Source organism: Oncorhynchus clarkii, chromosome 3 (genome assembly GCF_045791955.1).
Source record: "Oncorhynchus clarkii lewisi isolate Uvic-CL-2024 chromosome 3, UVic_Ocla_1.0, whole genome shotgun sequence".
Lineage (NCBI taxonomy): Eukaryota > Metazoa > Chordata > Actinopteri > Salmoniformes > Salmonidae > Oncorhynchus > Oncorhynchus clarkii.
The window spans coordinates 61,675,535-61,698,030 of NC_092149.1; the positions used below are offsets into that span (position 1 = coordinate 61,675,535).

The 22,496-nt window shown below is 48.0% G+C and overlaps 1 protein-coding gene across 2 annotated transcripts in view; it reads right to left on the reverse strand.

Annotated features, from left to right (window-relative positions):
• LOC139400789 (voltage-dependent L-type calcium channel subunit beta-4-like) overlaps positions 1 to 22,496 on the reverse strand; it is a 54,054-nt gene that overhangs the window by 9,584 nt on the left and 21,974 nt on the right. Inside the window, exons 1-4 of one of the 2 annotated variants that reach the window (XM_071145439.1) lie at positions 22,011 to 22,387; positions 2,008 to 2,127; positions 1,624 to 1,746; positions 1,131 to 1,261 (exon numbers count right to left, since the gene is read on the reverse strand). In XM_071145439.1, the coding sequence (XP_071001540.1) occupies positions 1,131 to 1,261; positions 1,624 to 1,746; positions 2,008 to 2,127; positions 22,011 to 22,055 (419 nt within the window). In that variant the 5' untranslated portion in view covers positions 22,056 to 22,387. Of the gene's footprint in view, positions 1 to 1,130; positions 1,262 to 1,623; positions 1,747 to 2,007; positions 2,128 to 22,010; positions 22,388 to 22,496 lie in introns of those variants that run through there. The other variant, XM_071145438.1, reaches the window with a different exon arrangement.

Below are 22,496 nucleotides of genomic sequence, written 5' to 3' on the forward strand. Positions count from 1 at the left end.
ATACTATGTACATGGTAGACTATATAAGTATTGACTATACATTGTTCCAGAAATTATGATAACACAGGGCTGGAATCGAATTGGCTAATATATAATTTATGAGCCGTGATCGCCGTGGAGATGATATCTATCACGGCACTATGTTTTACCACACTGTTTTACCACAACTGCTGCATAATGTAACCCTCTGCAACATGAGGCCAACGGGGAATACAAAATGTCCTTTAAAATAGACAACAAATAGTTAAAGCATAGCTGAATGAGGAAAATGATATATGATGACGCATATAATCTCTTATCATATTAATGTCACCTAAGAAACACATCACTAATCTGTTATTATGAGTAATCTCTGACCTGTTTTTATGAGTAATCTCTGATCTGTTATTATTAGTAACCTCTGATCTGTTATTATGAGTAACCTCTGATCTGTTATCATAAGTAATCTCTGACCTGTTATTATGAGTAACCTCTGATCTGTTATCATGAGTAATCTCTGACCTGTTATTATGAGTAACCTCTGATCTGTTATTATGAGTAACCTCTGATCTGTTATTATGGGTAACCTCTGATCTGTTATTATGAGTAATCTCTGATCTGTTATTATGAGTAACCTCTGATCTGTTATTATGAGTAACCTCTGATCTGTTATTACGAGTAACCTTTGATCTGTTATTATGAGTCACCTCTGATCTGTTATCATAAGTAATCTCTGACCTGTTATTATGAGTAACCTCTGATCTGTTATGAGTAACCTCTGATCTGTTATTATGAGTAACCTCTGATCTGTTATTATGAGTAACCTCTGATCTGTTATTATGAGTAACCTCTGATCTGTTAATATGAGTAATCTCTGACCTGTTATGAGTAAAACACATAGTCACAGCAGTGTCAGACCTGGAATGGAGAGTAGGTGGCTTCTCATTGTACTTTAGTAACTTTTTATAATAACTTTTATAAATGCTTAATAAAGTTGATAAATAGTAAATTAATGCTTATTCATGAAAGTTCTTATAAATTGTTATTCCCTCTCCAATCCCCTACCCATCCTCTAACACAGCCCCTCCTCCCAACCAAGCCCACCTCAGCCCCTCAATACACCACCCCCAGCCCCTCCACCCAGGCCTTACCCGTAAGAGCGTGTGCCCCTCTTCTGCTCCTGTTGTAGACGAATGTTATCCAGTTTCAGAGGACTGGGGATGAATCCGATCTCACAGCCCTCCTTCACCAGCCGGCCAATCCACCAGTCATTACTGTACTTCTGTAATGGGCAAGACAACATGAAACAACTCAATGACTGAAGTGTGTGTGTTTTGTTTGTGTTTGTTTGTTTGTTTAGAGATACAAGGCTGTATACACACTCTATGTGACTCCATTGATTCCCAAGCAGGACATGCATTATTGATATTGCGTCATCCATAATGGCCCGTGAACAGATGTGGCTTGAAGCAAACATAGGCTGTCTGAAATGGCACCCTATTCCCTATATAGTGCACTACTGTTGGCCAGAGCTACTTTTGGCCTCATGGGTTCCAGACAAAAGTAGTGCACTACATAGAGAATAGGATGCCAATTCAAACGCAGCCATAGCTTTAGCAGTACAGTGTGTTATATATGCTGTACCTCTTTAATGTGCAGGAAGTCCTTGGCATCGAAGGAGATGGCGGTTCCTGCCACAGGGACATCCTCATCCAGGGCTCCACAGTAACTGACGTTAGTCTTCACAGCAAAGGCCACGGCTTTGGCCTGAGACGATACAGGAAACACCATGTATAAGAAGAGTGCCTAGCCTAGCTAGATAAGCTCAACCATAACCCACAGGGCATTACTGGTTGCAAAGATGCCCGTTCTGGTTTTAATTTGGTTGTAATAATGTAATTTCAACCAGCTTTGCCTACTGGGGCCTTCCCAATGATAGGGGCCTTGTTCTTAAGGTATATGCCTGTGAGAGTACAGTAGCATAGCATAAGGCTACACAGTGGGACACCTAGCAGAAATCTGTCTCACCTTGGCCTTCTCCAGCTGAACAGTGGCCTGCTGCTCCTTCTCCAGCTTGCCGCCTGTCGGTTCCTCCTCCAGGGAGACATCTGAGTCCGATGGTCGGCTAGTGTAGGAGTCAGCTGAACCCTGTAGTGTGACAAGATAACAGTTAGACAACAGCCAGACAACAGTGAGATGGTCGGCTAGTGTAGGAGTCAGCTAACCCTGGACAGGAACAAGACATTATGACATTTGTCCCTGAAATATATTCAATATTGTAGCTGAACCACTCTGTAGTTCTCATTACTATTATGGCACATTTTTCTGCGCTTACACAGGTCAGTGAAGTTTGTGAACTTTTGCATCACTATGAAAGCTGTAATGCTGTGTTGAAAGCTGCAATGCTGTGAACATATATTAGGTAAGTCTAAATGGTTAACCTACTGTACATGTCCTAAATATTACCAGAATGCAATGAATAAGCACAGAGTAGATGTGGCAGAGACAGGCCTACAGCCAGGTGCAACAGAGGGGGGGTCCGTACGTCATGTGGCAGGGAATATGCCTTTCCAAGCGGGATCAAAGGGACCCTGATTAAAGCTGGTGAGCCGTGCGACACAGTTCACAAATATGTGAAGGAGAGAGAGGGAGAACAGAGAGACAAGGACGGCAGGCTGGCACACAAGTGGCAAGACAGCTCCCTTTCTACATCAATACCCCTCAGGCTGAATGGAGCAGAGTGGACTAGTGTTGGAACTGACAGTGATTGCCAGGGTAGATGACCAGTTTGACCACCATGATGTGTAGTTGGTCATTGAAACTTCCACAAAAGCAGCAGTGAAATTATTTATCTAAAAGGTTCAAAGAAATCTTGGTCAAGATCTGCTGTCTTTTCTTGCTCGGTGCAACAAGGTTAATCAATCTTCAAGGCCCTTGTTCCTTTGTGTGGGATCTTTTGATTCCTGGATCAAAGTAGTCTATTTCTAATGCTTTCAATAGTCTCTTCACAGGAAGCTGATTAGAATGAGAGAGAGAGAGAGAGAGAGAGAGAGAGAGAGAGAGAGAGAGAGAGAGAGAGAGAGAGAGAGAGAGTGTGTGTGTGTGTCCCTGTCTCTGTCCCTGTGTGTTGCTTCCCTGGGTGGACGTGGGTACTGTGGCTCGGCCCACCACCCAACCTCAGGCAGTCTCATGTCATTACGATCAGAAGAGCTGCCCCCGATACCATACGCACGCACACGCACACACACACACACACACACACACACACACACACACACACACACACACACACACACACACACACACACACACACACACACACACACACACACACACACACACACTATTAGCAACGAGTCAGTAGTTGCTGGGAGAGAGCCCGGTACAACACCCCCTCACTCAGTCAGAGCGGGAAAGACGAGAGTGTGAAGAGGAGATAGAGGAAGATAAAGGGACAGACCGTGAAGAAAGAGTGAGTAGGGGATGAGAAGAAAGTGTGAGAAGGACATCAAAAGGAGGGGGAGCGGGGGAGGGAGAAAAGTAGAGAGGGGGGAGATTGAAAGAGGAAGAAGAGGGATAGATAAAGAGAGACGGACAGGGACAGAGAGAGAGAGAGAGAGAGAGAGAGAGAGAGAAAGGGAAATAGATAGACAGGGAGAGGGTGACAGAGACAGAGAGACAGAGAGATTTCCCATCAGCCTTGTGAGCGACTCAGAACACACTGTCAGCACAGCAGCACAGCGGAGCCCCAAATGCCAGCACGCAGCGCCTGCCTGCTGCAAGGGGGTGGATGATTCTGAGGGGGGGGGGGCAAGGGGACTCTATTTCAGGCTTCCTGACGAAGGCAATGCTAGACATGATGACGATGATCACATCTACAGCGCAGTGTGCAGTCACAATGGCTATAACATTCACTCAGAGTGTTACAAAGACAACTGATATCTCAGTTCTGGGTCTCGATGTGTCTACTGTGACATGTGATGTTGCTAAAGAGTTGATGACAAGGCAGACATATGCACTCCTACCTCTAGACCTGCCCCCATTCCTGTCTAATAAGTAATACAATAATGACATGTAATATGTTACTTTCAAGTCCTAGGGTTAAATCTGTAGCTGTTTTGAATTGGCACATACACTGGGCACATACTCTTTGTGACATCTACTGATGTAACATTTGCTGTCTATCTGTTTGGTCTATAGGATACTGAACTGTCCTGCGACTCACAGGCCCCGCTGCATCATAGCCATCAGCCACTCGTCACCCCCTGCCCCTTGACCAGGCCCCCCAGTCAGTCACGTGACCACATGTTACATAACTGCAGCAGGCTGAGTGACGAGAGAGGAGAGGCACCATCATCATCATCACCACCACTGCTGCTGCTGCTACTACTGTTGACATCAATGTCCAGTCTGATTAATCGCCCTGTACCCTATATCTCTCCCTCGCCTTCTCTCTCCCTCCTTCTTTCTCTCGTTAAAAAAAAAAAAGTAATACTTTTTTTTAAACCTTCATTTAACTAGGCAAGTCAGTTAAGAACAAATTCTTATTTTCAATGACAGCCTAGGAACAGTGGGTTAACTGCCTTGTTCAGAGGTAGAACGACTGATTTTTACCATGTCAGCTTGGGTATTCGTTCTTGCAACCTTCCGGTTACAAGTCCAACGCTCTAACCACTAGGCTACCTGCCACCCCTCATACCTCACCTGTCACGTTCACTCCTGCTCCCCCGTTCAGGCGCTGGACGTCACCGGTCTACTAACCAGCGGTTCTGGCAACCCATCTTTACGCACACCTCCATCTCATCATCAGTCACACCTGCACGTCATTACTCCCTTGATTACTTAACCTTTATATAGCACTCTTTTGTTATCAGTCATCAGGTGGTATTGCTTATGTTTCTATGTCAGACACTTCTCTTGTTTTGTATCGCTCCATGTTATTATTAAACTCACTAACCGCACCTGCTTCCTGACTCCCTACATCTACGTTATAGAATACTACCTCAACAAATGGAAGTAGCAGTTAACCAAGACATCTCCCAGATGGTCGGCGAACAGAGACACCTACTTCGTCAACACAATGACCAGCTGGCTCATTTGGGGACGGCTATGGATGAGGTCCTCCGCGTTCTTCAATGAGTCGACATTACTCAAGGGGCGTCATCTCCAAACAGAGGAGGATTTTCTACCACAAGTCGACCCAGCGAGCCAGTACCGCAGCCCATCCAGCAGTCCGTTCTGGTCAGCGATGCCTGATTGTCTCTCCTGGACAAATATGACGGGACTCCATTGAAATTCCTTGGCTTCCTACTCCAGTGCTCCCTCTATTCCGCTCATCAGATGGGAGCCCCCACCACGGAGAGGTCCAAGGTTGCCACGGTTATTTCTCTGCTGACTTGACCAGCGTTGGAGTGGGCCATGGCCATCTAGGAGAGGAAGAGATGGGTTCCTATGAGGGGTTCATGGCTCTCTTCAGGGGGGATCTTCGACCATCCACCAGAGGGCAGAGAGGGGGGTGAGCTCTTATTCCAACTAGGGCAGGATGGCCAGACTATGGTGGAGTATGCACTCACCTTTCGGACAGTGGCAGCATCCAGAGGACGGCATGAGCTGGTGCTCCGCACCCTATTCAGAAGAGGATTGCGCGAAGAGTTCCAGACGGAGTTGGCTATGGCAACCTATCCTTGGACCCACTCAACGCGATGGCCATCCATCTGATAACCTTTTTCGGGAGTGTCGGTACCGCCATCGCCTCTCTCCCTCCTCCATTGATCATTCTGAGTCAAAGCCTGAACCCATAGAGGTGGGGGCCACATGTCTCTCCGTGGCTGAGCGACACCATCATAGACAGCTGGGGCTCTGTCCTTATTGCGGACAGGAGGGACACCAGCTTCTAGGGTGTCCAGTATGTTCTAACAGGGGGTCCACGGGTTAGGTGTGAGTATTCCATCATCATCACTTTCCGCTAAACCTTTCCTTGTAACGATTTCACTGGCTGGCTGTCCTTCATGTTTTGTTTCTACAGGTCTAGTGGACTCCGGTGCCGCGGGTGAATCTTATTGACCAGGCCCTCGCCTCCTCCCTTAACATCACCTCATACTCATTCTCCTCTCCTTGCCTGGTTCAAGCACTGGAGAGTCAACCACTGGAATCTGGGATAATCACACACATCACAGCACTACTCACCCTCACCGTGGAATCCATACATCAAGTAAGCCTTCCCTTCCTCATCATCAGTGCACCCGTACACAAGATCATCCACCTGCTTACCCTTTCCCTGTGGTTCCACATCGGTTGAGAGTCCTGTGGTTACCCTTCAGCCCAACATCCCGGAGGTATACCAAGATCTTTGGGAGGTTTTTCCAAGACCCACGCTACCTGTCTCCCTCCTCATCGGTCCTGGGACTGTGCCATCGACCTGCTTGCAGGCTCTGAGCCTCCGTGTGGCCGCATCTACCCTTTGTTGGTGGCCTTCTTCTTCTTTGCCAAGAAGGGGGTAGGATTGTGCTCGTGCATCGATTACAGAAATCTGAATTCCATCACCAAGAAGTACCGCTACACTCTCTTGTTGGGGCGGGCCGCAATTGAACAACTCCGCGGGGCCTAGTTTTTCACCAAGATGAACCTGTGGAAGTGCCTACAATTTGATCCAGATCCGGGAGGGGGATGAATATAAGACTGCCTTCAGCATGATGTCTGGTCACTTCGAGTACTTGGTGATGCCTTTTGGATTAGCCAATGCTCCGTTAGTGTTCGACATTCTGACGACATTCTGGTCTATTCAGCTAGCTTGGAGGAGCACAAGTATTGTTTATGTTTCTATGTCAGACGCTTCTCTTGTATTGCTCCATGTTTGTTATTATTAACTCACTAACTGCACCTGCTTCCTGACTCCCTGCGTCTATGTTACATCATCCTCTGCTTACAGACCAAAGATTGTAGGCGCAACGTATATCAATCACGACCACCTCCTCTTCTTCCATATGCTCACAGAATTATTCAGTGTCTTTATCATTTTCCCATGCTACAACCTGTCAAGAACAGTAACATATGCTGGCTCCTGTATGCGCGGTGTGGACTATGCAGTTCCATTGGCTGTAATAGAAACCTAGAAGTAAATACAACAAAGGACATGTGGAGACATGAAAACATGACTTATCATACTGTGACATGATGTAATACACATGATGTAATGACCATGTGAGTCATAACTTTCCTTTGGCCTATACAGTGCATTCGGAAAGTATTCAGACCCCTTGTCCTTTTCCACATTTTGTTACGTTACAGCCTTATTTTAAACTGGGGAAAACTTATTTTTCTCATCAATCAACACCCAATTCCCCATAATGACAAAGAGAAAATACCTTAATTACATAAGTATTCAGACCCTTTGCTATGAGACTCGGAATTGAGCTCAAGTGCATCCTGTTTCAATTGATCATCCTTGAGATGTTTCTACAACTTGATTGGAGTCCACTTGTGGTAAATTCAATTGATTGGACATGATTTGGAAAAGCACACACCTGTCTATATAAGGTCCCATAGTTGACAGTGCATGTCAGAGAAAAAAACAGGCCATGAGGTGGAAGGAATTTTCCATAGAGCTTCGAGACAGGATTGCGCCTAGGCACAGATCTGGGTAAGGGTACCAAAATATTTCTGCAGTGTTGAAGGTCCCCAAGAACACAGTGGCCTCCCTCATTCTTAAATGGAATAACTTTAGAACCACCAAGACTCTTCCTAGAGCTGACCGTCCGGCCAAACTGAGCAATTGGGGGAGAAGGGCCATGGTCAGGGAGGTGACCAAGAACCCGATGGTCACTCTGACAGAGCTCCAGAGTTCTTCTGTGGAGATGGGAGAACCTTTCAGAAGGACAACCATCTCTGCAGCACTCCACTAATCAGGCCTTTACGTTAGGGTGGCCAGACTGAAGCCACTCCTCAGTAAAAGGCACATGATAGCCGGCTTGGAGTTTGCCAAATGGCACCTAAAGGACTCTTGGACCATGAGAAACAAGATTGAACTCTTTGGCCTGAATTCCAAGTGTCACGTCTGGAGGAAACCTGGCACCATCCCTGCGGTGAAGTATAGTGGGGGCAGCATCATGCTGTGGGGAGGTTTTTCAGCGACAGACCCTGGGAGACTAGTCAGGATCTAGGGAAAGATGAACGGAGCAAAGTACAGAGAGATCCTTGATGAAAACCTGCTCCAGAGTGCTCAGGACCTCAGACTGGGGCGAATGTTCACCTTTCTACAGGACAACGCAGGAGTGGCTTCGGGACAAGTCTCTGAATGTCCTTGAATGGCCCAGCCAGAGCCCAGACTTAAACCCCATCAAACATCTCTGGAGAGACCTGAAAATAGCTGTGCAGCGACAAACCTCATCCAACCTTACAGAGCTTGAGAGGATCTGCAGAGAAGAATGGGGGAAACTCCCCAAATACAGGTGTGCCAAGCTTGTAGCGTCAACCTAACCTCCCCATCATCTGGTACAAGCCAAGAGTGCCACACTGGAACCTACATGCCTCTCCTCAACTGCCATCCAACTGATGATAGTATCAGAATTTGAAAAAAGATGTGATTCATTTGGAAGACAAAATGTATATAATGTACAGCATATCTGATAACTTGGTCAACCCCATCTGAAATATAATAAATCATTCACAAAGGACTTCCTCCAGCTCTACCATCTAAGATCATCTTCCTCAGACATACATTTAGGTTTTAATATGTTACTATACTGGCAGAAAATAAGCTATGGGGGAAAGGTTTTCTACACCAAAGCATTCACAGAATTCAGTCAGCTGATCACTCCAGTTTGGAACACATTATACCAGGCAGCCAGCTGGTCTGTCTTCCCATTACTGCAACTCAGCAATACTGGAGAGGATGGGGAGACTAAGCAATACTGATCAAATCAAATCAAACTTTATTTGTCACATGCGCCAAATACAAAAAGTATAGAGCTTACTGTGAAATGCTTACTTACAATCCCTTAAACCAATATTGCAGTTCAAGAAGAGTTATAAAAATATTTACCAAATAAACTAAAGTAAAACATGTAAAATAATTCAAGTAACAATAACGAGGATATATACAAGGGGTACCGGTACCGAGTCAATGTGTGGGGGTACAGGTTAGTTGAGGTAATTTGTTCATTTAGGTAGGGGTGAAGTGACTATGCATAGATAATGAACAGAGAGTAGCAGCAGTGTACAAAACAAATTGAAGAGGGGGGGGTCAATGTAAATAGTCCGATGGCCATTTGATTAATTGTTCAGCAGTCTTATGGCTTGGGGGTAGAAGCTGTTAAGGAGCCTTTTGGTACTAGACTTGGCGCTCCGGTACCGCTTGCCGTGTGGTAGCAGAGAAAACAGTCTATGACTTGGGTGACTGGAGTCTCTGACAATTTTATGGGCTTTCCTCTGACACCGCCTATTATATAGGACAAGGATGGCAGGAAGCTTGGCCCCAGTGATGTAATGGGTCGTAAGCACTACCCTCTGCAGAACCTTTTGAGAATCTGGTGACCCATGCCAAATCTTTTCAGTCTCCTGAGAGGGAAAATAGTTTTGTCGTGCCCTCTTCACGACTGTCTTGGTGTATTTGGAAAGATGGAGGATGGGGAGAGACTGGAGGATACTAGGGGAGGATGGGGAGAGACTGGGGGATACTAGGAGATGATGGGGGAGACTGGGAGATAATAGGGGAGGATGGGGAGAGACTGGGGATACTAGGGGAGGATGGGGAGAGACTGGGGATACTAGGGGAGGATGGGGAGAGACTGGGGGATACTAAGGGAGGATGGGAGAGACTGGGGGATACTAGGGGCGGATGGGGAGAGACTGGGGGATACTAGGGGAGGATGGGAGAGACTGGGGGATACTAGGGTAGGATGGGAGAGACTGGGGGATACTAGGGGAGGATGGGAGAGACTGGGGGATACTAGGGGAGGATGGGAGAGACTGGGGGATACTAGGGGAGGATGGGGAGAGACTGGGGGATACTAGGAGAGAATGGGAGAGACTGGGGGATACTAGGGGAGGATGGGAGAGACTGGGGGATACTAGGGGAGGATGGGGAGAGACTGGGGGATACTAGGAGAGGATGGGGGATACTAGGGGAGGATGGGGGAGACTGGGGGATACTAGGGGAGGATGGGAGAGACTGGTGGGATACTAGGGGAGGATGGGAGAGACTGGGGGATACTAGGGGAGGATGGGAGAGACTGGGGGATACTAGAGTAGGATGGGTTAGACTGGGGGATACTAGGGGAGGATGGGAGAGACTGGGGGATACTAGGGGAGGATGGGAGAGACTGGGGGATACTAGGGGAGGATGGGGAGAGACTGGGGGATACTAGGAGAGGATGGGGGATACTAGGGGAGGATGGGGGAGACTGGTGGGATACTAGGGGAGGATGGGGAGAGACTGGGGGATACTAGGGGAGGATGGGAGAGACTGGGGATAATAGGGGAGGATGGGGAGAGACTGGGGGATACTAGGGTAGGATGGGAGAGACTGGGGGATACTAGGGGAGGATGGGAGAGACTGGGGGATACTAGGGGAGGATGGGAGAGACTGGGGGATACTAGGAGATGATGGGGGAGACTGGGAGATAATAGGGGAGGATGGGGAGAGACTGGGGATACTAGGGGAGGATGGGGAGAGACTGGGGATACTAGGGGAGGATGGGGAGAGACTGGGGGATACTAGGGGAGGATGGGAGAGACTGGGGGATACTAGGGGCGGATGGGGAGAGACTGGGGGATACTAGGGGAGGATGGGAGAGACTGGGGGATACTAGGGTAGGATGGGAGAGACTGGGGGATACTAGGGGAGGATGGGAGAGACTGGGGGATACTAGGGGAGGATGGGAGAGACTGGGGGATACTAGGGGAGGATGGGGAGAGACTGGGGGATACTAGGAGAGAATGGGAGAGACTGGGGGATACTAGGGGAGGATGGGAGAGACTGGGGGATAATAGGGGAGGATGGGGAGAGACTGGGGGATACTAGGAGAGGATGGGGGATACTAGGGGAGGATGGGGGAGACTGGGGGATACTAGGGGAGGATGGGAGAGACTGGGGGATACTAGGGGAGGATGGGAGAGACTGGGGGATACTAGAGTAGGATGGGTTAGACTGGGGGATACTAGGGGAGGATGGGAGAGACTGGGGGATACTAGGGGAGGATGGGAGAGACTGGGGGATACTAGAGTAGGATGGGTTAGACTGGGGGATACTAGGGGAGGATGGGAGAGACTGGGGGATACTAGGGGAGGATGGGAGAGACTGGGGGATACTAGGGGAGGATGGGGAGAGACTGTGGGATACTAGGAGAGGATGGGGGATACTAGGGGAGGATGGGGGAGACTGGGGGATACTAGAGGAGGATGGGGAGAGACTGGGGGATACTCGGAGATGATGGGGGAGACTGGGGGATACTAGGAGTTGATGGGGGAGACTGGGGGATAATAGGGGAGGATGGGGGGAGACTGGGGATACTAGGGGAGGATGGGGAGAGACTGGGGATACTAGGGGAGGATGGGGAGAGACTGGGGGATACTAGAGGCGGATGGGGAGAGACTGGGGGATACTAGGAGAGGATGGGGGAGACTGGGGGATACTAGGGGAGGATGGGAGAGACTGGGGGATACTAGGGGAGGATGGGGAGAGACTGGGGGATACTAGGGGAGGATGGGGGAGACTGGGGGATACTAGGAGAGGATGGGAGAAACTGGGGGATACTAGGGGAGGATGGGGAAAGACTGGGGGATACTAGGGGAGGATGCGGAGAGACTGGGGTATACTAGGGGAGGATGGGAGAGACTGGGGGATACTAGGAGAGGATGGGGGAAACTGATGGATACTAGGAGATGATGGGGGAGACTGGGGGATACTAGGGGAGGATGGGAGAGACTGGGGGATACTAGGAGATGATGGGGGAGACTAGGGGATACTAGGAGATGATGGGGAGACTGGGGGATACTAGGAGAGACTGGGGGATCCTAGGGGATACTAGGGGAGGATGGGGAGAGACTGGGGGATAATAGGGGAGGATGGGGAGAGACTGGGGGATACCAGGGGAGGATGGGGAGAGACTGGGAGATAATAGGGGAGGATGGGGAGAGACTGGGGATACTAGGGGAGGATGGGGAGAGACTGGGGATACTAGGGGAGGATGGGGAGAGACGGGATACTAGGGGAGGATGGGGGAGACTGGAAATACTAGGGGAGGATGGGGGAGATTCTCAGTTACACTGGGTGAGGAGACTCAGACATAATTGGGGGGGGGGGGGGGTTGAGGAAAGACTGAATTATACTGACAGTAGGAGGGGGAGATTCAACCATACTCGGGAGGATGGAGGGATAGGGGAAGTTTGGGGAGACTGCAGGAGGATGGGAAACACTCAGATCCTTTGCAGTATTCCCTTCTATCTTGTGATAGAGCATCCATGATCCTACAATGGAAGCACAAATATGTTTGATGGCCTGTTATCATTGTGGTCATGACCTTCCCTCTGAGTAAGACAGAGGAATGTAAAGAACTTGTGAATCCACTGTAAGACAATATTCAAAAAGTACTGAATATCCATACCATTCACCAGCACCTTCATTGGCCAAGAATATCATTCCACTGAACCAAAAGGTACAGGAAAACTTGAACAAAAATATGCAGAGCATAACAACAAACCAAAAAGGGTATTTTGGCAAAAAAAGACTGAAAATACCCAGTTGAAACTCATTGAAAACAACCAATGAGGCAATTTAGTTAGGATTAATGGTACCAGGACCAGATTTCACCAGCAGAAATGATCCATTTAGAATCTTTCCATCAATACAAATAACTGTTATTTACTACTGTCACGCCCTGGCTATAGAGAGGCTTTTATTCTTTATTTTGGTTAGGCCAGGGTGTGACTAGGGTGGGCATTCTAGTTTCTTTATTTCTATGTTTTTCTATTTCTTTATTTTTTGCCGAGTGTGGATCCCAATCAGAGGCAGCTGTTTATCATTGCCTCTGATTGGGGATCACATATAAGTTGTCATTCTCCTTTTGGTGTTTGTGGGATCTTTTGTTGTTGTTGTTGTTTGTTAGCTCTGTGAAGCATGCAAAACGTGCTGTTGTTATTCTTTTGGTGTTCTGAGTAATTAAAGAATCATGAACACTTACCACGCTGCACCTTGGTCTCCTTCAGACGACAAACGTTACAACTACCTCATTATGGCAAAATGTATGGGAATGTAAACCAAATATTCATGTCAGTACATTTCTTGGTAAGATTATTTTAACATTACAAAACATACATATACAAATGACAATATCACACAAACATCAACTACATCACACCTGCCCAGACCCACCTGTTCACACCCCCCATCTCCAGCATCCTCATCACTCTCCACCACATGACCTCAAACTGCACCATTTTGTTTCTCTCCATCGCCCAGGCACTTTCAACATTTAGATAATAAAGCATTTGACCTTCATGTCAGTTCAAAACAATCGATGTGTCACCCCTATGTCAGACTTTGACTGATCAACAAAGCAAACCATCCAGCAGTTACGTAGAAGGAAATTACTTTGACCTTGTGGCGACAATGTTTTTTAAAATTGTTTTATTTAACCTTCATTTAACTTCCAAGTCAGTTAAGAACAAACTCTTATTTACAATGACATCACTACAAGAGCGACAACACAACACTACATAAAGAGAGACCTGAGACAACAACATAGCAAGGCAGCAACACGTAGCAACACAACATGACAACAACATGGTAGCAGCACAAAACATGGTACAAACATTATTGGGCACAGACAACAGCACAAAGGGTAAGAAGGTAGAGACAACAATACATCACACAAAGCAGCCACAACTTTCAGTAAGAGTCTCCATGATTGAGTCTTTGAATGAAGTGATTGAGATAAAACTGTCCAGTTTGAGTGTTTGTTGCAGCTCGTTCCAGTCGCTAGCTGCAGCGAACTGAAAAGATGATCGACCCAGGGATGTTTGTGCTTCAGGACCTTTAACAGAATGTGACTGGTGTTGTATGTGGTGGAGGGCTGCAGTAGATATCTCAGAAAGGGGGGAGTGAGGCCTAAGAGGGGTTTATAAATAAGCATCAACCAGTGGGTCTTGCGAAGGGTATACAGAGATGACCAGTTTACAGAGGAGTATAGAGTGCAGTGATGTGTCCTATAAAGAGCATTGGTGGCAAATCTGATGGCCGAATGGTAAAGAACATCTAGCCGCTCGAGAGCACCCTTACCTGCACCCTTTCCTGCCGATCTATAAATGATGTCTCCATAATCTAGCATGGGTAGGATGGTCATCTGAATCAATGTAATTATTCTTAAAGCACATCTCACACTAGATTTATTAATGTTTTTTATTTGATTTATTTCACCTTTATTTAACCAGGTAGGCCAGTTGAGAACAAGTTCCCATTTACAACTGCGACCTGGCCAAGATAAAGCAAAGCAGTTCGACAAAAACAACAACACAGAGTTTCACATAAACAAACGTACAGTCAATAATACAATAGAAAAATCTATGTACAGTGTGTGCAAATGTAGAAGAGTAGGGAGGTAAGGCAATAAATAGGCCATAGAGGCAAAAATAATTACAATTTAGCATTAATTCTGGTGTGATATATGTGCAGATGATGAAGTGCAAGTAGAGATACTGGGGTGCAAAAGAGCAAGAGGGTAAGTAAAAATATGGGGATGAGGTAGTTGGGTGTGCTATTTACAGATTGGCTGTGTACAGGTACAATGATCGATAAGCTGCTCTGACAGATGATGCTTAAAGTTAGAGAGGGAGATATAAGACTCCAGCTTCGATGATTTTTGCAATAAGTTCTAGTCATTGGCAGCAGTGAACTAGAAGGAAAGGTGGCCAAAGGAAGTGTTAGCTTTGGGGATGACCAGTGAAATATACCTGCTGGAGCGCGTGCTATGGGTGGGTGTTGCTATGGTGACCAGTGAGCTGAGATAAGGCAGGGCTTTACCTAGCAAAGACTTATAGATGACCTGGAGCCAGTGGGTTTGGCAACTAATATGTAGCGAGGACCAGCCAACAAGGTAGTACATGGGGCTTTGTTGACAAAACGGATGGCACTGTGATAGACTACATCCAATTTGCTGAGTAGTGTTGGAGAGAATTTTGTAAATGACATTGCCGAAGTCAAGGATCGGTAGGATAGTCAGTTTTACGAGAGTATGTTTGGCAGCATGAGTGAAGGAGGCTTTGTTGCAAAATAGGAAGACGATTCTAGATTTAATTTTGGATTGGATATGCTTAATGTGAATCTGGAAGAAGAGTTTACAGTCTAACCAGACACCTAGGTATTTGTAGTTGTCCACATATTCTAAGTCAGAACCGTCCAGAGTAGTGATTCAAGACGGGCGGGCATGTGCGGGCAACAATAGGTTGAAGAGCATGCATTTAGTTTTACTTGCATTCAAAAGCAACTGGAGGCACGGAAGGAGTGTTGTATGGCATTGAAGCTCGTTTGGAGGTTTGTTAACACAGTGTCCAAAGAAGGGCCAGATGTATACAGAATGGTGTCGTCTGCGTAGAGGTGGATCAGATAACCACCAGCAGCAAGAGCTACACCATTGATATATACAGAGAAAAGAGTCGGCCCGAGAATTTAACCCTGTGGCATCCCTATAGAGACTGCCAGTCCGGACAACAGGCCCTCCGATTTGACACACTGAACTCTATCTGAGAAGTAGTTGGTGAACCAGACGAGGCAGTCATTTGAGAAACCAAGGTTATTGAGTCTGCCGAATGTGGGTCAAGAGAGACTACAAAGGAATTGAAGCTAAGAAGAAATATGATCTCTGTTTGTGCCTCTTCACATGCTTGGCAGAGGCATGCTGTCATGACACACTTTAAAGGTGTTACATCTAGAATGTCTCCAAATTTCTCCCCTATGTGGAAGCTAGGTGAATTGCAACAGTACTAGGCTGCATTCAAAACAAATCTGCCCCGTGTAGCATTTCCCCTTAACATGGCGGAGACTCCAATTGAGCCTGTAAAAACAATATTTTTTGTTATTGAAAATATATTTCACATCGATTTAGATGGTACAATGATTCCCTACACTATTCAGTGCTTGCTTTCTCACATAAACTTAAACTGAGCGAACAGTGTAGAATTTCAATAACCAGGAAAATTACAGAACGATTTCTACATCAGCCGCTTGACCCGATTTCCACTAGATAACACAGCCACAAAGTCAAAACAGCTCTCCCATTTTGACAACAGATGCCGCTTTTGCGGGAGAAATGAATAGGCGAATATCACTGCCAATCACAACACTGGTGGGTAAGTAATACTGTGAAACATTATGATTACACTATTACTACAGATATATTATGGACATTTTCTGGAATTACAATGCAAAAATTCAAACAAGATCCTGAAGTGTATCACCTTTAAAAGATTCCTAAAATGACTTGTAGTGGGCACAAGGCACCCGCCACCTCTCCCACCACCAGGCCACTCACACTACTAGGTCACTAGTGAGAAAGTTATCGATGAGTGTCAAGAAAGATGGGCTTGAAACAATCAAGGATCAGGCCACACTCATGCCTTATCTGTTGAGACGCCTAGGAAGATACTGTCTGAAAATGGCAGCCACTAACACTTCCAGACCGGTGATAAGCACCGATAACAGTCTACAGGACCATTAGGAAATATTCTGGAGCAGAGGTGCCTTAAAGAAGTTTACAACTGCTGGGTAACAAGACACCCTCTTACAGGGGAGATGGATTAAACAAATGTCTAAGACATAGCGCTCACACTTTATTGGGATAGTCCATCTGTAGATACTATACAGATGGTCATACTATCAACAAACTATCTGTTGATAAGCAACTGCTTGCTAAGGTGCCAGTTAGGGTTAGGTTTAGAATAAGGGTTAAGGTTAGGTTTAGAATAAGGGTAAGGGTTAAGATTAGGGTTAGGACAGGGCCAGGGTTGAGGATTCGGATAAGAGTTAGTAGCTGGTTAGTTGAAATGTTACTGATAGTCTGTAGATAGTGGTGGGCAACTCAACATTTTTGGGGGGAATTTAGTCGGGGTCTCAACTTACTGTTGCGAGTTAGAAAAGTAGAATGCACAAGGGGTAATTCAACATTTGGTTGTTTATGAGCAGTTTTTCTCTTGTTATGTCAGTCATTGATAGTAACTCAATAAGCCCATGTCAGCTAAACATCTTTTGATTGGTAAAATCAGCTATCTAAACTTGTAGTAATCATGGTCAAATTACTGCACTGATTTTGTTAGTCAGTCTCCTCACTCAGATATTATATTATATATAAAACCTGCAAATAGTTCTCTCCACCCTATGGCAGAATGTTAAGAATTGCACAAAATGTGCTGTAAAACAGCTCATATTCCTCTCCGCCCCATGGCAAAATGATTAGAATTGCAGCAAACCTGCTTCAAGCAGCAACATTTTCTCTACACCCCATGGCAAAATGTGTAGAACTGCGGCCCCTCATCATGAGTTGCGATTTTTTGTGGCCCCCACCCCAATCAAAGTTGTCCATCTCTGCTCAAGAGCATCTACAGATGGACTATCCAAATAAAGTGTTACCGATTTGTCCAGGTCTTGATTAACCTATTGGATGTGGTCCCCACAAATTATCCAGAACATACAGAAAGAGAAATGTATTGGAAATAGAAAAAGATTATGACCGTGTAATAATAGTGCAATTACAGTGTAATTTTTTGACAATGTGATGTAAAGAATATCAGTTTAGTTTCACCAATCTACAGGAAGACAGATGGAGGGAGAGTGTGAAAAAGCACAATAGATGCCTGCTCAGTGTGAATCTCCATCCCTTCTCTCACCTCAACCTCCCTTCAACCCCCTCTCCCTCCCTTCACTCCTCTCTCCCTCCCTTCACTCCTCTCTTCCTCCCTTCACTCCTCTCTCCCTCCCTTCACTCCCCTCTCCCTCCCTTCAACCCCCTATCCATCCCTTCACTCACCTCAACCTCCCTTCAACCCCCTCTCCCTCCCTTCACTCCTCTCTCCCTCCCTTCACTCCTCTCTCCCTCCCTTCACTCCCCTCTCCCTCCCTTCACTCCCATCTCCCTCCCTTCAACCCCCTCTCCATCCCTTCACTCACCTCAACCTCCCTTCACTACTCTCTCCCTCCCTTCACTCCTCTCTCCCTCCCTTCACTCCCCTCTCTCTCCCTTCACTCTCCTCTCTCTCCCTTCTCTCCTCTCTCCCTCCCTTCACTACCATCTCCCTCCCTTCACTCCTCTCTCCCTCTCTTCACTCCCCTCTCCCTCTCCCTCTCCCTCCCTTCACTCCCCTCTCCCTCCCTTCATTCCCCTCCCCCCTCGCCCTCCCGTCCCTTCACTCCCCTCCCTTCCTCCCTTCACTCCCCTCCTCTCTCCTTCCCTTCACTCCCCTCTCCCTCCCTCCCCCGCTCCCTCCCTTCACTCCTCTCTTCCTCCCTTCACTCCTCTCTCCCTCCTTTCACTCCCCTCTCCCTCCCTTTATTCTTCTCTACCTCCCTTCACTAATCTCTCTCTTCCTTCACTCCTCTCTCCCTCCCTTCACTCCTCTCTCCCTCCCTTAACTACTCTCTCTCTCCCTTCACTCCTCTCTCCCTCCCTCTCTCTCCCTTCACCACTCTCTCTCCCTCCCCTCACCCTCCCTCTCTCCCTCCCTCCCTCACTCCTCTCCCCTCCCCTCCCCTCCCCTCTCTTCACTCCCCTCCCTCCCTTCTACTCTCTCTCCCTCCCTTCACTCTCCTCCCTCCCTCACTCCCTCCCTTCACTCCTCTCTCCCCTCTCGTCACTCCCCTCCCCTCTCCCCCTCCCTCGCCCTCCCTCCCCTCCCCTCACTACCATCTCCCTCCCTTCCCTCCCTTCACTACTCTCTCTCCCTTCACTCCTCTCTCCCTCCCTTCACTACTCTCTCTCCCTTCACTCCTCTCTCCCCCTTCACTACCTCTCTCTCCCTTCACCCTCCCTTCACTCTCTCGCTCCCTTCACTACTCTCTCCCTCCCTTAACTACTCTCTCTCTCCCTTCACTCCTCTCTCCCTCCCTTCACCACTCTCTCTCCCTTCACTCCTCTCTCCCTCCCTCCCTTCACTCCTCTCCCCCTCCCCTCTCTTCACTCCCCTTTCCCCCCCACCCTCCCTTCACTTCCCTCTCCTCTCTCTTTCCCTCCCTTCACTCCTCTCTCCCTCTCGTCATTCCCCTCCCCTCTCCCTCCCTTCACTCCCCTCCCCTCACTACCATCTCCCTCCCTTCCCTTCTCTCTCCCTCCCTTCACTCCTCTCTTCACTCCCCTCTCCCTCTCCCTCCCTTCACTCCCCTCTCCCTCCCTTCATTCCCCTCCCCCTCACCCTCCCGTCCCTTCACTCCCCTCCCCTCTCCCTTCCTCCCTTCACTCCCCTCCTCTCTCCCTCCCTTCACTCCCCTCTCCCTCCCTTCCCCGCTCCCTCCCTTCACTCCTCTCTTCCTCCCTTCACTCCTCTCTCCCTTCCCTCTCCCTCCTTTCACTCCCCTCTCCCTCCCTTTACTCTTCTCTACCTCCCTTCACTAATCTCTCTCTTCCTTCACTCCTCTCTCCCTCCCTTCACTACTCTCTCTCCCTTCACTCCTCTCTCCCTCCCTTCACTCCTCTCCCCCTTCCCTCTCTTCACTCCCCTTTTCTCCCCCACCCTCCCTTCACTCTCCTCTCTCACTCCCTCCCTTCACTCCTCTCTCCCTCTCTTCACTCCCCTCCCCTCTCCCTCCCTTCACTCCCCTCCCCTCACTCCTCTCTCCCTCCCTTCACTCCTCTCTCCCTCTCTTCACTCCCCTCCCCTCTCCCTCCCTTCACTCCCCTCTCCCCCCCTTCATTCCCCTCCCCTCTCACCCTCCCGTCCCTTCACTCCCCTCCCCTCTCCCTTCCTCCCTTCACTCCCCTCTTCTCTCCTTTCACTCCCCTCTCCCTCCCTTTACTCTTCTCTCCCTCCCTTCACTCCTCTCTCCCTCCCTTCACTCCTCTCTCCCTCTCTTCACTCCCCTCTCCCTCTCCCTCCCTTCACTCCCCTCTCCCTCCCTTCATTCCCCTCCCCTCTCGCCCTCCTGTCCCGTCCCTTCACTCCCCTCCCCTCTCCCTTCCTCCCTTCACTCCCCTCCTTTCTCCCTCCCTTCACTCCCCTCTCCCTCCCCCGCTCCCTTCCTTCACTCCTCTCTCCCTCCCTTCACTCCTCTCTCCCTCCCTTCACTCCTCTCTCCCTCTCTCCCTCTCTTCACTCCCCTCCCCTCTCCCTCCTTTCACTCCCCACTCCCTCCATTTACTCTTCTCTCCCTCCCTTCACTAATCTCTCTCTTCCTTCACTCCTCTCCCCCTCCCTTCACTACTCTCTCTCCCTTCACTACTCTCTCCCTCCCTTCACTACTCTCTCCCTCCCTTAACTACTCTCTCTCTCCCTTCACTCCTCTCTCCCTCCCTTCACCACTCTCTCTCCCTTCACTACTCTCTCTCCCTTCACTACTCTCTCCCTCCCTTAACTACTCTCTCTCTCCCTTCACTCCTCTCCCCCTCCCTTCACTACTCTCTCTCCCTTCACTCCTCTCTCCCTTCACTACTCTCTCCCTCCCTTCACTACTCTCTCCCTCCCTTAACTACTCTCTTTCTCCCTTCACTCCTCTCTCCCTCCCTTCACCACTCTCTCTCCCTTCACTCCTCTCTCCCTCCCTTAACTACTCTCTCCCTCCCTTCACTACTCTCTCCCTCCCTTAACTCCTCTCTCCCTCCCTTAACTCCTCTCTCCCTCCCTTCACTACTCTCCCCCTCCCTTCACTCCTCTCTCCCTCCCTTCACTCCTCTCTCCCTCCCTTAACTCCTCTCTCCCTCCCTTCACTACTCTCCCCCTCCCTTCACTCCTCTCTCCCTCCCTTCACTCCTCTCTCCCTCCCTTAACTCCTCTCTCCCTCCCTTCACTACTCTCTCCCTCCCTTCACTCCTCTCTCCCTCCCTTCACTACTCTCTCCCTCCCTTCACTACTCTCTCCCTCCCTTAACTACTTTCTCTCTCCCTCACTTAACTCCCTAACCAGCCCAAAAACGTTTTTCTCTTGTTGATTCCCATCACACATCAATAAAAAGTTGGGTTGCTCCATAGCAATTGAGTATAATGGTGTGTATGAAGACCTATTCTAGCACTGTTTAGTCTGCATTGATAGGATTGTGGTACTGCTCTGTATTTTGGACTTCATGGTTCTCTGATCATTTGCATCCCTATGTGTGTGTTGATTGTACTATACATGCTTTCATCTGAGAGAAAGAGTGAAAGGAGAAAACAACAGAGTGAGAGAAGGAAAATGGTGGGACACTGTCCCTTTAAATGAGACACAAAATACTTGCAGCTCTCTGTTCCAAGGAGCTACATAATGATACATTAAGCAATCACAACCTTAAAGGGAAGGGCTAAGGCTCTGCTCCGCAGGCTAACACACACGCACTCACACACACACAGAGTTACAGCGTGTATTGGCTAATCAGTCATCCAAAGACATGGTAGATGGTATAGAGAGAGTCCTGTATGTCAAGATCAGTGGATGTTCAATAATATAGAACAAAGTAATGAAGGGTTCATCTAGCTTGTTCTCCTTCAGTGGCATCAGAAGCCTTGGAGAATCACACAGAGAACCATACAGAGAACGAGAACCACACGGAGAACCATTCAGAGACACATGCATCCCTCTCCTCCATCCCCCCCCCCCCCCACCCCCCCATGATCCACACACCTTATCTTATACACGCTGAGTCTCCACCCTCCTCCGACCCCTTGTGTGTGTTTGAGTGCATTTTGTGTGTGTGTTTGCATGTTCAACCAGTGTCAGTTGTATGGTGTTGTCAATACACAGACACCTCTCTCTCTCTCTCTTTCTCAGACACACACACACATACACACAATGAGAAAATAACAGCACGGCACAGGCAATTAACACTGCTTACACCATCTAGCCCTCCACCACAACCCCTTACTCACCGCCTCCGAGTCTTCAAATCCATGTAGGTACAAATTATCATACATGGAGGTTTAATATTCCAACAAGCGCCACTTGACGAATTGACAAAAATAGTAACGATGGATTGAAGCACCAGCACTAGAGATGGATTAATGGGTGTTTACATTCCCACTAGATAGAAAACAACCACACCATAGCAGACATTTTAAAAAGCCCCTTCTTATTGTTCTCCTCTCTTAGCCTTTATGGTGAATTGAATGTTTTTGCCCCAGGCTTAAAGAGTTTTCCTTAAACCCATAATAAGGCAAAGCAGAGCTTCAGTTATCCCCAGAGGCTGCTTTCTAGATCCAGACCTGGCATTTTATCTGCCTTCCAAATGAAGAGCCAACTGTTCCTCAATCATAGGCTGATGACAAAGCAGGGAGGCAGGCTCCTGATTGGCTTCTTCATGCTCCAGTCAGCTTGAGCGAGCATTCTCACTGATGGTGAATAAGGAAGAGAAGAGG